Source organism: Manacus vitellinus, unplaced genomic scaffold (assembly GCF_001715985.3).
Source record: "Manacus vitellinus isolate BGI_N305 unplaced genomic scaffold, ASM171598v3 scaffold_58_pilon, whole genome shotgun sequence".
NCBI classification, from domain to species: Eukaryota; Metazoa; Chordata; class Aves; order Passeriformes; family Pipridae; genus Manacus; species Manacus vitellinus.
Genome location: NW_021940671.1, coordinates 2,041,313 through 2,056,892, shown reverse-complemented (window position 1 = coordinate 2,056,892; position 15,580 = coordinate 2,041,313). Strand labels below are relative to the sequence as shown.

The 15,580-nt window shown below is 49.3% G+C and overlaps 1 protein-coding gene across 2 annotated transcripts in view; it reads right to left on the bottom strand.

Annotated features, from left to right (window-relative positions):
• Window positions 1–15,580, bottom strand: part of TAOK3 (TAO kinase 3) — a 60,728-nt gene that overhangs the window by 1,035 nt on the left and 44,113 nt on the right. For both annotated transcript variants that reach the window (XM_018081910.2, XM_029963315.1), the window contains 6 exons: window positions 14,799–14,933; window positions 6,097–6,333; window positions 5,401–5,529; window positions 4,285–4,488; window positions 1,712–1,951; window positions 335–547 (listed from right to left, as the gene is read on the bottom strand). In XM_018081910.2, the coding sequence (XP_017937399.2) occupies window positions 335–547; window positions 1,712–1,951; window positions 4,285–4,488; window positions 5,401–5,529; window positions 6,097–6,333; window positions 14,799–14,933 (1,158 nt within the window). The remainder of the gene's footprint in view (window positions 1–334; window positions 548–1,711; window positions 1,952–4,284; window positions 4,489–5,400; window positions 5,530–6,096; window positions 6,334–14,798; window positions 14,934–15,580) is intronic.

The window sequence follows — 15,580 nt, the reverse complement described above, 5'->3', positions numbered from 1 at the left end:
CCAGTGGTAATTCCTCTGCTCCGACACTGCTGGCACGCTGCTCTTCTTTCCCAAAGCCAGGAGCCTCTGGCATTGGGAAAACCATGAAGAACAGCTTCCCCACTCAGAGGCAGAGCCTCAGGGAAGACCCAATTCTAAACCCCAGCACACGAGGGGCAGCAGGGAAACCACACGTGTTCTGTGGGATCCTTATTCCAAGAGGGAAAGTGCCACCTGCTGCATTATTTAAACAGCTCTTATAAACACAACCATCCAGTGGCTGGAGAAGACCATCCCAGCCTGCTGTGAGGCCTGACAGCCTGACTGTTCCCCCCTCCCAGGGACACCCACGTACCGCCTGCGAGGCCATCATCTCGTTGATGCTCTGCTCGTACTGCTCGGCCAGGATGGCGAGCTTCCGCGTCTGCTCGTCCTTCAGGCTCTTCAGAATTGTCTTGTGCTCACTCTTTGGAGTTACTTCCAGCTGGTGATTCTTCAGTGCTTTGTACTGCTTAGTTTGCACTTTGCATGTGTCCTGGAACTGCTTTTTGATCTGCATTTCCATAGCCTGCCAAGGAAGGAACGATGTGAGGAGCGCAAAGAGCTTTGGGGACGGAGAGGTTATGGTACGTCCAAATGGGTGGGCTGGTGAGAACCACAGCTCCTCTGTGCTCTGTGCTGTCGCCTGAAGCTCGTGAGCAGGGTGTGCTTCACACAGGGACCTAACCAGGAGCACCAGCTCAGGCCGTGGCTGGGCCAGGAACAGGGCCTGCTCAGCCCTCCCCGGCCCAGGGCACCTCTGTCCTCCACCCCTGCTTCCTGCAGGTCACCCAGCCCATCACCTGCCACCTGCCTCCCAAAATACATTTGCTTTTTCACAGCCTCCATCCCATTCTGCTTCTGTGCCCTATGAGGAAGCTGCAGATCTGAAAACTAGCAAGGGTGTGACAAGAGTGACAGCAACAGTGCCTTCTCCCTGGTGACCAGTGACAGGACCCGAGGGAACAGCTGGAGCTGTGCCAGGGGAGGTCAGGAGGGATACTACAAAGAGGTTCTTCCCCCAGAGGGTGGTTGGACACTGAACAGGCTCCCCAGGGCAGTGGGCACGGCCCCAAGGCTGCCAGAGCTCCAGGAGCATTTGGACAATGCTCTCAGGCACAAAGTGGGATTGTTGGGGTATCCTGTGCAGGGCCAGGATTTGGACTGGATGATCCATGTGGGTCCCTTCCAGCTCAGGATACTCCATGATTCTATGACATTGGGAGGAGGAAGAGGCCTTTCCTACAGGGAGCAGCTCAGAGGTCTGTGACCAACCTGCAGCCGAACTCAGGCAGTGCACAGTGCTCAGCACACCCATGTCCTCTCTCCTCTCCTCTTAAAGCAGCACCCAACCCCTCTCCATATCGAGGTTTCCAGGCTGACACCAGTGAGGGCCTGAACAAAGCACAGCTCCTCAGAAGCAAATTCTGTAACACTTTTCTCAGAACTGGACTATTTTTACCCAGCAGCCTCAATTAGCACAGCACCTAAAAAACCCTCCCTGAGCTCTGTGCTGTCACAGCCCACAACTTCCTTATGCAGAGCAGCCCTGTGCAAAGGGAAGGGATGCAAGGGGGAGCACAGGGTGTGGAGAGCAGCGGTCCCACCACACGGATGAGGCAGCCAAGCACGGCCCCGTCTGCCCGGCAGGACAGAGGCAGGAGGAGGAGGAAGGAAGGAAAGCTTCTGGCACCTTCAGGTTCTTTGGTTGCTGCCGGAGCTCCATGAAATGCTTCCTGTGCAGCTCCCGCTCCCGCCTCTTGTTGTACTCCAGCTGGTTCTCGAGCTCAGTCTGGTGCTGCAGCCGGATCAGGTCCATGCGCAGCTTCTGCAGCGTGTGCAGCTGCCGGTACTCCAGCTCGCGCGTGGACTCGTCGTGCCGGATCAGCATCGCGTGCTCCATCTCCTTCTGCGTCCGCTTCTTGTTCAGCTCCTGCACCAGAGCACAGGGAAGGGCTCAGCAGGGATGGATTCTCCACCTAGGGATGCTGCAGTCGAGGTCACGAGGCCAAGTGTCCTCCTGGTCACTTGTCTACATGACACCAAAGATTTCGTGTGTCACGGGGGAACACAAACCCAGCAGCACCATGGGGATGCAAACAGTGACCTCCATCCATCCATCCATCCATCCATCCATCCATCAGCTCTGGGATGGCCCCGGGAGTCCCCAGCAGGTGGCACTGGGACCCCACACAAGCCCTCTGTGATTGCTGAGAATCACAGCAGCTTTTAATAAGTACAACTCAGGGCTGGTGGCACTGACAGAACTGAGGGCTCCTGTTGTCTGGTTTAAATTCCCCTGTGCCCCTGCCTGGCACTGGAATGAGGCTTCTCCCAGATCACTTTTATGAGAATGGCCAAAGCAGCGGTGAAGGGCTCCAACACCACCTCAGGTGAGAAAAAGAATAGTCCAGGTGGGTTTTGGCCCAAGGTGCAGCACGTTTTTAAACTGAGGACAGAACCCAAGGCTCACCGGGTTTCACAGTGTGCAGTAAAGCTCTGCACAGTCCAGGATAACCCACACTGAGCTACAAGCCAAGGAAGGGGGAGACACCAGTTCCCTCCTTGATAACTGCCTGTATTTCTGCCTCAGTGTATCAGCCACAACCTGTGGAGCACGGAGCTGACTCCAGCTCAGTGGAGCTGTGATTCCAGCTGTACCCCTTGCTGATACTTGGAGCCCTTCACAGATGGTCTGCTGGTACATCCCAGATCCAGCCCTCAGGTTTCCAACCTCACTGCTCCACGCTGGAGTCAGACAGGCACAGCGGGGCTGCCCCACACCACATGCAGTGCCTGGCCTGGGGAGGGCCCAGTGCTGCCTCAGCCTAATGAGTTTCTGCAGGAGAAGCAAAAAAAAAAATCTAATTATTCTGAGCTGTTGCTCACACGTTGTAATCCTGTTGTGTCTCTCAACAGCAGCACCTGCAAACAGGTACTTCAGGCCCTCTGGCTGCTACAACTGGGACAGGTTTGAGCTGAGAGGATGGGCAAGGAAACAGGGCCTGGGCTTGTCTCTGCCTTCTTGGCCATAAGGGCGTTGCACATCTTTACATTTAAGAAAAATTTTCCCCCCACAGCCAAGATTAAAAATGAGCTCATTTCCCAATGGCACAAAGGCAGCTGGGACAATGAACAGGCTGTGGCATGCTTGTCTTCACTTCAGGACAGCTCAGCCTCTCTCAAGCCCATTCCACACCTGATTTCAGTTCACATAGCATGAACACATAAAGTCACTCCACCCCTCTCAAACACTTTCCCACCTGCACAAAAAGAACCTCCGTGGTTACTTAAAAATATCATGAAAGCCACGTTCTGAAAGTGTTATTTACTTCAGGTGTCTGATCCAGTGTATCTGAAGTAGTTAGCAGGGATTTTATTTTCAGGACATAAACAATCAGATCATTCTGAAAATTATCAGGTCCCTCTTAAGAGCTTAAATGCAGGAGCTCAGGGGTGTGTTTGCTGGTTAAATGCCACACTAGGTAACTGAACTCTGTTCTCATCCCTGCCACAGAGCTCTTACATGCTGGGATAAGGGTGCCCAAATCTGATTTTTCACACTCATTCATTCTCAGTGTGCCTGAGTTGAGATGTCTGGATGTGATTTGCAAAGCAGCTGAGCAGCCCCAGGCACATCTGAAGTCAAGGGTGGCAAAGCTCTGAAGTGAAAAGTGTGCTGGAAAATTTGACATAGCAGGCCAAGTGCCATTAGATATTTTTGACCATTCCTCACTCAGTCTTCACTAAAATACCCTCTTATTTGATAGTCTTCATCCAAAAATAACATTAATGAAGAATGCAGGTACTACAGAAAAATCTACAAGTAGCAACTCCTCCTCCAAAGTGGTATTTGACCACAGGCAGTAACTAATGAGGGAAAGCAGGATGGGAATAGCTCCTCCTCAACAAACTACTGCCCCATCCCACAGCTCTCTGTGGCACAAACTGCCCTGTGCTGTGAAGGCAGCCCAAAGGATCCCCCAAAATCCAACACCTGGGAGCTCAGATGAGGCATCTGGCCTGGGGTGGGTGTCCCACATCATGTTTCTGTCTGCCAGCCAACGATGCCACCCCTCCTCAGCTAATCAAAGCAGCCACAGCTGTGTGGAACACTATTCCCCACAGCTTTTCCCCCACTTTTTTTTCCCAGTTCTGTTTAGCAACTTCACACATGAAGATCTAACCTCAGTCAGCAGCTGTTTTAGAGACATGGAGCTAAAGCAGGTAAAGAAATGCTTGGAAAGGAAGTGAGGAGTGCCATACTTCCCGAATGTTCTGCTGCTCCATCTCGTGCCTCTTGATCATCGTTTTCCTCTTGAAGGAACGGCAGTTTTTGTCGTAGTAGAGTCTCTGCTGGCTGAGAAGTTGGGCCTCCTCTTCAGCCTGTGTGTGCTGCAGGTTCTCTTTGTGTTTGGATATTCTTTCTTGCTTCTCTTTCTTGGGCGTGCTGTGGTCCTCGTTCATTTCCTGCAGGGGCAAAACAAGGCTTCCCTCAGGATCATGGTCACACAGGGCTGGCAGGAGGCACTGACCACATCCCTGCCATCCAGGACCCCAAAATCCTGCTACAACACCAGGTGCCAGCAGAACCTGACCCATCACCCGGCCATGCCCAGCCCTGCTGCCCCCAGAGTTGTTATGACCCACACCAAGAGGAGGAAAATCAGCCACTAAACACAGACATTTGGGGAGTGAACAGCACAGAGAGGAAAGAGAGTAACACACCACTGCAGGGGAGGCTCTGGCTGCCCAGGACCCCTCAGGTCCCTTCAAAGCTCTGTGCCTGCTTTACAAACAGTCCAGCCTGGGTTTAAAGTTTTACTTCAACAGGTCTCATGCCTGTAAATCACAAAACAGGGCTCCTTGCTATTCATTTTCTCACCTTTACATTCTTAACAGCAAATTATTTTTGCAGTGTGGTGGGGACACTGTAGTTAAATAATGCACTTTGGCACAGATCAGCCATATACTATATTTTTATACAGACTTCTAATTCATATAAGTGATCATAGGGCTTTTAGTCAAGAGACACTGAATGGCTGCTCTGATTACTTACACCTTAAATAAAAAAAAACAGATGAGGAGAAAGTGGAAGAAGAATTCACTTCTCTGTGAAGTCCCATTTTCCATCATCACCCTTGGTTTCAAAGATTCTGCTCTACAGCAAGTTATGAAGGCACCTCTAGCACCCCCAGAGATTCTTCTGAAAATGCTGCCAGATGGTCCCAGTTCCTGAAATTTTATTTGCTGAGCATCTAAATTTGCTTCCAAGCCTGACAGGATCCCTTAAACCCCTGGGCTGGCTCTGCTTTATCAAAACCAAAGACTGGCTTGTGTTCATTCCACACCCCTTCAGCCCTGAAAATGAGGGTTTCTTGCCTCTTTAATCTTTTCCTTGCAAAGCTTGTATTGTTTCTTCTGACTTTCTAAAAAGGTCGCCAGGTCTTTCTTTTGCTGAGCCAAAATCTGTTGCTGGAATTTCTTTTCATCTGCTGCAGCTGCCTTTGCCTGCAAGGTACAGAGAGGAAAAAAATAATAGAGAAACAAAGGGTGAGTAGGTACAGAATCCAGCACAGATCAGTCTTGTGCTGTGTTTTTTGGTCATTCCTCCCTCACTGTGCTAAACAAAGCCATGAGCATTAAGCCACAGGAAAACTGCTTGCACTGAAAATCCATGATGGCCATATAAATGTAAGAGTTTTCTTGTGCTTCTCATCTCCCCACCAAACCCACCCCAGGAGGTACAACCCCACTAATTCACTGCGTGGATCAACATGCTGATTTTTAAACAGAGCGAGGAGCAGCAGCAAGGTTTGTCATCCCCTCAGCCATGAGGCAAAGCTCCTACAAGGTCCCCACAAGGATCTCCAGCCTCTCTTATGAAGCTGTCACTGGCTGTGGCACTGGTGGATGCCAATGGAGTGCCCATCATCCAGAAGGACGACTTGAGGCTGGTTCACCAAACTGGCCAGGGCAGCTCTGGACAGTGACCACACACAGAGCACGTGGGGTTAAAGCAGCAACTCCCCCAATCTTCTCTTACCTGGACTCACCTCTCCCTCCAACCCCACTCACCTCCTTGTCCATCACAGCCACCTGCTTCTTGGCCAGCTTCTCCAGCTCGATGGACGAGTTGTTGGCGTGTGTCTCCACCTCCTTCTGCAGCTTGAGGCGGTGCTCGTCCATCTCGGCCTTCAACTTGTTTTCCAGGGCGATCAGCTGCTTCTGGTGCTGGCGCCGCATCCGCTTATATCCTGACATCTGTTCCCGCAACTCGTTCTCCTGCTCATGCTCATGGATCTGTCTTGTAACCTGATGGCAGGGAGAGGGGAAGAAGTGCTGCACAGCCTGCCTTTCACAGACAAGCTGTCTCCATGTTGGAGCTCACCTGGAAGCCGGGCCCTGCTCTGCTGTCCTCTCAGAGATCAGCTTTCAGGGAATGCTGCTCCAGGTTTCAGAGGTGCTGCTGTTTAATGTCACAGAGACACAAGGTTTCTCTCTCCTGATTTTTAGCCCCCCACCTTTACCTGGGACTGTTGTGTGTGTTTTCGGTAACGCAGCAGAAAATGCCATGTTACAAATAAAGGAAGTTACTGGTTATTTATCACTCCAGCAAACACTGGAGGAGATCTGGAAACAAAGGTGGCTGGATGATGGACAACCTTCTTCAGACACAGGGGATAACTTTTTTCAGACACAGGACTCAAATCCTGAGGGTGACATGGACTTACAAGATGGGATCCATTTTAAGAACCCCTCGACCCACCCATTCTTTCCTTCCTCCTCAAGTAATGCCCCAATGCCAATTCAGTCCTTCAACACCTATTTCCTCTTATGAGTAGCCTCCTTCAAAATTTCTCCTTAAAATTCAAGACGATGGTAGACTGAGCTCATTCCCTCCTAGAATTGAAAGTTTTCTAACAAGGGAACGCTGTTCTGGAACTGTGTGCTCTTAACAAGATTGATCAGATGGTCTAAGCAGATTTTAAACCCTGCTCAGCTGAAACAAACTCACAAGTTCCACATTCATTTCCATGCCCAAGTGTATCCATGTGAAAGGAAGGCAAAAAAAAAAAAAAAAACACCCAGTAAGTCGTGCCAAAAATGTTCAGAAAAAAATGCAAATGGTGATGCTTCCATTTCAAAAAAAGAAAAGTGTCTAAGAATGATTTCTATTTTTTTAAAGACAGTTTCAGGAACGCCAATATAAAGATCCGCTGATCCTTTTTATGACCTGGGAGCCAAAACTGGAGGACCTGATTCTGTGTGAGGGGATCTCTGCTTTTGTGCTGAAGTGTGAAGCAAAGAGCTCAGCCCTTTGAAGGCGATCAGTGACACTTTACAAACCAATAGCCCTTCCTGCAGCCTGCAAGAGCCCAGCCTTGCTGAAGGATTCCTCCAGAGCAGCCCAAAAAACTGGCCTCTACTACAGGGCTGCTGTCACTTGAAGGCAGTTTTTCAAGGATTTTCAGACACAGGATGGGATGTACCTACAGACCTGAGAAGGTTCAGGTTCAACAGAAGAGCAGCTGCTTTGTAGAGCAGCAAACCCAGTGCACTTGCTGGCAGCCCTGTGTGCCAGGACCAGGAGGTGACAGGAAGCCCTGATCAAGTAAGAGCTCTGAAATCACCAGGCAAGATTAACACCCCAACTGATGTCACCCAAGGCAGGCAGCTTGTGCCACCTCTCTCAGCTCAAATGACTCCCAGCACCTGGGAGGAGTGTGAAGAGGAGCTTAGGAAGAGCCTCTCAAAGCCTTCACCTTGGAACAGATTAACAGCAATTTACAGCAAATAGGTGCCAACCAAGAAAACTATTGCCAGAGCCCCAAGGAGAGAAATGAGACGTGAAAGGATGAAGGTATGGAAGGGGATGGCCTCTGTCTCCCCCCATCCCTTCCAAAGACAACCCCAGAGGGAAAAGGAAATGTCTGATGGCAAAGAAACCAAAGGACCAGCCTGCCTAGAGCACTGTGTCAGAGCAGGGATGGTGGTGGATTAGCGAGGTCAAGCATCCACTACAAGGTAAGAGATGATGTGTAAATCACATCCTCCTTGTGCAAGGAATTTCAGGATGTGCTTTTGAAGTTGACTGGATTAAACACATACTTACACCTCAGCAGCCTTCAAATGCTTGGGACTAGGTAACAGAACAGATCTCAGCCAGCCACCAGGAGCGTGTGAGATTGTAGGAATGATCATGGAAACACAAATACAGTGCTAGCCCTGTGTGTTCCTACAGTTCAGAAAGCTTTTGGTTTTTCCAAGCATACCAAGGACAGCCACACTTTGCACAAGCTGGGAAGTGTTTGTAGGAACTGGCATGCTTCAGTCAAGTAAGTCAAGAGTAAGATCTCTGCCAGAAGCTTCCAGGTGAGGAAGGTTCCTCTGAGAAGCCATCCAAGTTGATTACAAGAGACAGATGCCAGGTAAGACAGGCAAACCCCCCACACTTCACACATGCCATTTACCATGTCGAATGACATCCAGCTTGGGGAGAACAGACTCGGTCAGGCACTTGCAGAGACACGGGAACCTCCAAGCAGCAGCACAAGATCTTCCTGGATGTGCTATTTTTGAGGCCCAGCCCTTTTGTGAGCAGTGGGACGTTCTGCACAGCATACTCCGTTCCCAGGAGTTGGCAGAACAAAGCAAACAGCAAGAGCAGAAGAGAAATGGATCTAGGAACCCTCTAAGAACTTCACCAGTCTCACCTTTGGTCTGATCTCTAATGAGATGTAGAACATGCACTTGTTTTATTTACAGCAAAAATCATTAACTGTTATCCTTTTTTTTTTTTTTCACCCCATTTCCAGTTTTGCTCAGCTTTATCATGACAAGAATTCCATCCTGGAAAGATTTCCCATTCAGTCTGGGATATTTATTCCTAACAATAGGATGCAATTCCTAACTATAAGCTTAGCTGATAAGGCCTTTCAGAAGATGAGACATTAAAAAGTCTGAAGAAAACAAAAAGTGGTTTTCCATTCCTGAAGATGAGAGAGAAGAAGAGCAGACTTGGTGATCATCTCATAGATTTAATGTCTGCATTCAGGTGCTCATGATAAGGACTTAATTCATCACCATAGTCTCCAGTCAAGCCCAGTGCTCTTCAGGACTCTGACTTCGAAGACAAAGTCTGCACATGGTGATCTCAGGGAGGGATGGATTTGGAAGGAAGGAACATTAGTTACTGAACATGCCCAGTTCAGCACCACAGAAGTCCTTCAGACTAAGCATGAATGAATAAAGGATTATGGCTTTAAAGATTAAGCCCCTAATGAATGAACAGCTCCAGCAACCATTTTAAAAAGGAAATTTGGGGATGTTCCAGTAATCACCTTTCTGGTGTTCTTAGACAACGACACTTGGAACTCCATGAACTATTCAGAATATCCTGAGCTGGAAGAGCTCCACAAGGATCATCAAAATCCAACCCCTGATCCTGCAGAGACACCCCAACAATCCCCCCTGTCCCTGAGAGTGTTGTCCAAGCCCTCCTGGAGCTCTGGCAGCCTTGGTGCTGTGCCCACTGCCCTGGGGAGCCTGGGCAGTGCCCAACCACTCTCTGGGGGAAGAACCTTTCCTGAGATCCAACCTAACCCTGTTCTGACACAACTCCAGCTGTTCCCTGGGTCCTGTCCCTGCTCACAGAGAGCAGAGGTTGGTGCTGCCCCTCATGAGGAAGCCCCCAGCCATAACCCCATAGATTAGGATGGGGAAAAAGATGACAACTGAACTGCTCGCTGCCAAATCTGTTCTGCACATAACCAGAAAATGTCAGGATCCTTCACAGCAGAAAGCTGCAGTTTCCTGGAGCTCTCTCTGCAGCACACAATAATCAATCAGGTCATCAGCAGAACCAAAAACCTGTACAAACCAGAACAGCTTTTATTAAGGTATGACATTTTCTCAGTTTCTTATCTCTCTGTATCTTTGGCACACACAGAACTGAGAAGAGAGATGTCTCTTCCAACCTACTCCCACAGGCAGTTCACTTGCCATAAAATCCAAACTTTCTCTCTTTCACCCCTCCAAGATTTTTGCTTTACATAAGGGAGTTGAGCTCACAACTTCTCCTCCAAACCAGCAGCTGTTCAGAGTTTCTTCTTCTACATTGTTTAACCAAGACACTGAACCCTTTCCTAAAGGACAGTTATTCTCACCTCTTGATAACCAAAATACTGAGCTCCTCTGTGCTGGATGAAGCAGAGCACTGAGCAAGACTCCACCAGCAGCTTCTCAGAGCAAGAGAAGAACTCAAAGATGAGAAAGAACAAGTTCAGAAATTTTAGAGCAAAGGTCTACCAAGGCAGCAGCCTGATGAGTCCATTTGGGGAAACTCAACCCTCTGGAATAAGAAGTCATTGCTTCAGCAGAAAAGGGTGCAAGAGAACAGCTTCATGTGAAGGCACCTGGTTTGGGAGCCAGGCTGCCCTGGTGTCACTGTCCTGGCTACATCCAGGGAATCCTGCTCACGTGGATGTGGACATTTGGCTCTGCAGACCCTGGAGATCACATCCTTCTTTTGCTGGCATCTGGACTTCAAAGAGAATGCCAAGGCCTTTGAAACAGTGTCCACACTGTCTGATCTTTCTAGGAAATCAGATGTCATAGATGTCAGGAAGAAATCCTTCCCTGGGAGGGTGGGGAGGCCCTGGCACAGGTTGCCCAGAGAAGCTGTGGCTGCCCCATCCCTGGAAGTGTCCAAGGCCAGGCTGGACAGGGCTTGAAGCAACCTGGGCTAGTGGAAGGTGTCCCTGCCCATGGCAGGGGGTGGAATGAGATGAGCTTGAAGGTCCCTTCCCACCCAAACCATCCTGTGATTCTATGATGACTTCATGAAGCTTTAACTATTTGATCATTTAATTTGAGAACTGTAAAAGCAGCTTTTGAGGAGATGCATGAGGAAGTGGGGATTTAAAGGGTCAAGCTTGAAAGGTACCCAGAAGTGCAGATCAGTGCATCTCTGAACACATTTAAAAAACAACTTTCACTTGAAAATAACTATATGTGTAGCCTTATCACCATGCAGAACCTCTGCCCTTCTTTTTAAACACAAGTTTGCTGAGCTTCAAGGCTTAGATTTCTAGTTGTAACTTTTAATTTATGGATCATTGACAGTCTGCAAAAGAATATGGAGATGTGGTAGGTACCTGATCTCCATTTCACATGGCAACTTTCCCTGCAACAGCAGAAATATGCAGGGTATTTTCCACCACTGTTCCATGTGAGTGATGGTTTCTGTTACCACAAAAAATGATTAAAGAGAGAAGTGATCTAGGAAAAAAAATGACTATTAAAATTGATGATTGAATTATGACCAAAGTTAAGCTCCTTCAATTTTCTAACCCACATCTGCTCATTTTTTTCTTTAACCTGAGTAATATCAAGGCACTCCTGAAAGACCAGAAAGGTACATTCACAGCCTGTTTCTCTGGGGATAGTTCTTTTCACTGTTTTCTCTGGAAGACTATCCAGCTTGCTTCTGATTCACATGATGCTTCTGCAGAGCAACAGGGCAGGGGAATCACTCTGAAGATCACTGGGTCATCTGGAGTGTTCAGCTGCCTGATGTGAGTTCTCCTGTGACCCCTGCACTCGCTGAAACTGCTTCAGCTTGTTTTTGGAAATAGATCCAGCTTCCTTTCAGGAATGCCAGTCTTCCCTCCATCTTCAATATCCTGATCTAAGGCTGAATAACAAGGAATTGAGGCCCCAGACCCTGGACTGCACCACCAGGAACAGCTGTGGAGTGAACAGCCCCCAGACCTGGTGCTTTTCTTCTATCCCACTGCCCTGCTTTCATGTTGGAGGGTGGTGTTCAGCAAATCCCATAAAAAGTTTTTACACCCAAATACCACCCCATACTAATGAATTTGGGGTCAGAACTCCCATTTTCTGATTCTCTGCAGTACAAGCCACCTGATGCTCCCAAGTGCACAACCTTCCTGTGCCCGGGAAGGTGTTCCCAGCTGCTGAGAAACCCACTGATGGGCAGCAGCAAGGATGTAGGGAACCATCAAAGCTTGCTTTTAAAACACTGTGGGATCTTGGACATCCATTCACACAGGAATAATCTTTTCCAGATGCCACAGAAAGAGTAAATTAACACGGAGAGGTGAATAAAGTCTGAATTTCTGATCCGCGCTGTAAATTCCAGACACTTTTTGGTCATTCTCAGCTCCATGACTGACCCTGCCCTCTGCATAGATATTTCAGCAGGAGACAGGAAGGCTGACAGAAGTTTTCCCTCGGCCAGAGGAGCAGCAGCTTTTGGCATCACTGCCCACTGACATCACCCAGGCACTGAGTGGTGACCGAATCCACAGTGACAGGGAAGTGTTCTGACACCACGTGGGCACCTCAGACACAGGCACTGGCACTGGCACCCAGGTTCTGTGCAATAGGTTTAAACTTGGGGGTTTTTCCCTCCCTCTGGATTTCCATTTTGGAACATGAAGAGGTGGGAATGCAAGATTATTAAAGGGAAAGCTCATCACAGTGAAATATTTCTGTGGTAAACACAGGGAAACTTCTCCCTCAACCATGTAACCCCAGAAGCTAAGGACACACCAACACTTCCTGGAGTACCAAGGTTGGGAACTTCCCTCTACACTTGGAAGGGGATACATGTGTGTGTGTATGGTGGGGACAAGAGAGCTTTTGCAAGACACATAACTCCACGTGCTTTTCCAGAGGCCTGCTGGCCAATTTAGGAGCTAATGAGTGTGATTCCCACTGCCCCAAAGACACTGTGCTGTGCAGGTACTGCCCACCTGAGGTGTGCACCCAAAGCTCTCCCCACATGAGCCCAGAAACGGTCCCTGTCAGAGCATGTTCCACAGAAAACCCAAAAAAGAGAAGTCTTCCAGAAAGCCAACCATCTTCCCCACCCAGGATTGATTTTATCTTTATCATCACCTGGTCACCAAAGCAGAGAGATTTAGCAAGTCCAAGTGACCAAGGAATTAAGGCAGACACAGTCCCAGCCCCACAGGAGGCTGCCATGGGATTTAAGAGTGACCTTGTGACATGAGCTGTCTTCCCCAGAGGTCTGGCAATACCTCACAGCCCATACTTTCATTAATTCCCAAAGGGACCTAGTCATGCAATCCCTCCAAGCCACCCAAGTAGCCCCAGGGGTGACAAATTCAAGGAAGACAGGAGTTATGGACTCTGCTGCTCAGGCAGGACAGAAGGTGCAGCAGCTTTCCACAGGGAGTAAAAGAACATGAATATATTCAACACACATATCAATTTATCAATGAAATTGTATGTATGTTTGGAGTATGATACTTGAGTCATTCATCATTTCTTCCCTCCAGCCAACCTAACTGGGTCCTACTTTTATCTGCTCAGTGCAGGCAGTAGTGCTGGCACTGCCCTGGGTGCAAACACACACACATACAAAAGGGAAAAATTCCCAGGGCAGAGGGTCTCCAGGAGACCAGGAATCATTGCCTGTGCCAGGTGTGCTGCATGAAGTCCTTTAATACACACATTTCTAGGTCACTCTTTAAACTGGGGGCGAGCAGGGAGGGAAAGGGGAGCAGGGGACACCAGCCTGGGGAGCACTCAGGGTACAGGAACCCCCAAGCACACCTGCAAAGGATGGGACTTGGACGCTCCCAGGAATGCCACAGCATCATTTTAGATTTGAACAGCAGCAGCAGCAACAATCACACAGGAAAATTTTGGCTGCTGGCACTGCTGCTGCTGCTTTTTCCCCTCCCCTCACAACCTTTTGCTGTGGTCACACTCACACACACACACACACACACGCACACACTGTGTCTTTTGCAGGCAGAAATGGGAAGGGATTTGGGGGATCAAGAAATGGTGGTATGGAAGGAGAACCCCCACGGTGGAGGGAGGGTGAAGCGGGAAGGGGAGGGCTCGCTGGTGTAATTTCGGGGTTGGTCCAGGATGATGTCATAGCACTGAGCAAGTGCCATGGCCAGACCGTGGGTACTTTCTAACGCTCCCCGTCCATCTGACCTCTAATACCATCGGGCTGAAATATTTAATATGACATTCATTTTAGCTCCGAAGGGCCATTTTTTCACTGCTTTCCCCCGAAAAGGCTGTTTCCCGACCGCAGCCCGGGGTGGGGGAGGCGGCACACAACTAACTCTTCCGGCACACACCCCTTTCCCTACTACAAAGGCATCCACAGCAATCACATTTGCAATAGTACAAATCTTGATGGATTCATCCCATCCCCCTCCCCTTTGTAAGCCCACAGCCCGCTGTAAGCCCTCTCTCTCCCTTATCGCAGCCCAGCAATCCTTCCAAGGGATCAAGCTGGAAAATGCAGTCACGGTACAGTTGCTTGAAATAAATGAATGAATGAAAAAACAGGCAGCGGCTCAGGCGGGCAGCGGGGATCTTATTGTTCCCAAACCCCATCTGCATCTGCACCTCCACAGCGTTCCAGCACCTCTCACACAGCTCATAACACACTTTAAGCACATGCAAATAAATATATTAACAAAAGGGATAGGTGGGAAATGGGGGGAGGAGGGATGAAATGATATTAACTTCACCCAGGAAGGTGGGTTATCTCGCATACAGTGGAAATGCACAGAGAAATTAAATATATTCCACATTTACATCTCTCTCTCTCTCACACACACACACACACACAGAGGTAAAAATCTCTTTCAGTGCAATATCCAGTTGCTATGCCAACACCACCAACAGCATAGGGAGGAGAGGAAGGCGATGGGGGCTCGGAGCTGGGGTGGGGTGGGATGGGGTGGGGGGGCTCTTACCAAAGATGCTGATTTGATTGTGGCAAAGCGCTCTCGGTTCCGGTAGTGGAGGGCCTGATTCTGCACTGACTGGGTAGGCCGCACCTCAGGCCTGCGATCCCTGTGGCCCACCTCATCCCTTATAAATACATGATCCTGCAGAAATGGATAAAAACAAGGAGAAAGTCCGGCTGTGCTCTTCCCGCGGCGGCTGCCTCTCTCTCACCCCTCTGTCTGCACAAGCGCGGCTGTAGGAGAGGCATAGTTCAGCTCTCTGCTATTCCCGGCAGCTCCCACCGTACAAAATGAATAAGCAACACATTGCAGCTCGGCTCGGCGCGTCAGCTGATCGCTAGCGGGATGCCTCCGAATCCCTGGATCGGGCTGCCTTGCCTGCCTCTCTCTCTCTCTCTCTCTCTTTTTTTCTTTTTTTTTTAAAAACCTCCGAGATTACATTATGTGCGAAAAAAAAAAAAGCGGCTGGGGAGCGTGAGGCGGCGCAGAGCGATCGGAGTCCTCGGGAAGGTCGGGTTCAAGCACTGCAACCCAGCGATCCTGGTGAAAACGTGATTCCCATGTCTAGGCACGGAGCTGATGTTCCCTTTTAACACAAGAGCAACATCCTGCCTCATTCCCTTCGCCGAGCGGTCTGTCCTCAGTAGGGTTTCTTTGTCCCTTGTTTGCTATCTGCTGTGGGGGACGAGCATCCTGGCTAAATCCACGGCAGGCTGGAGAGCACCAGGAAAGCCTCCGTGACCACTCAGGGATCCTGCTTTCCAGTCATGATCCTGCACAGTTCTAGC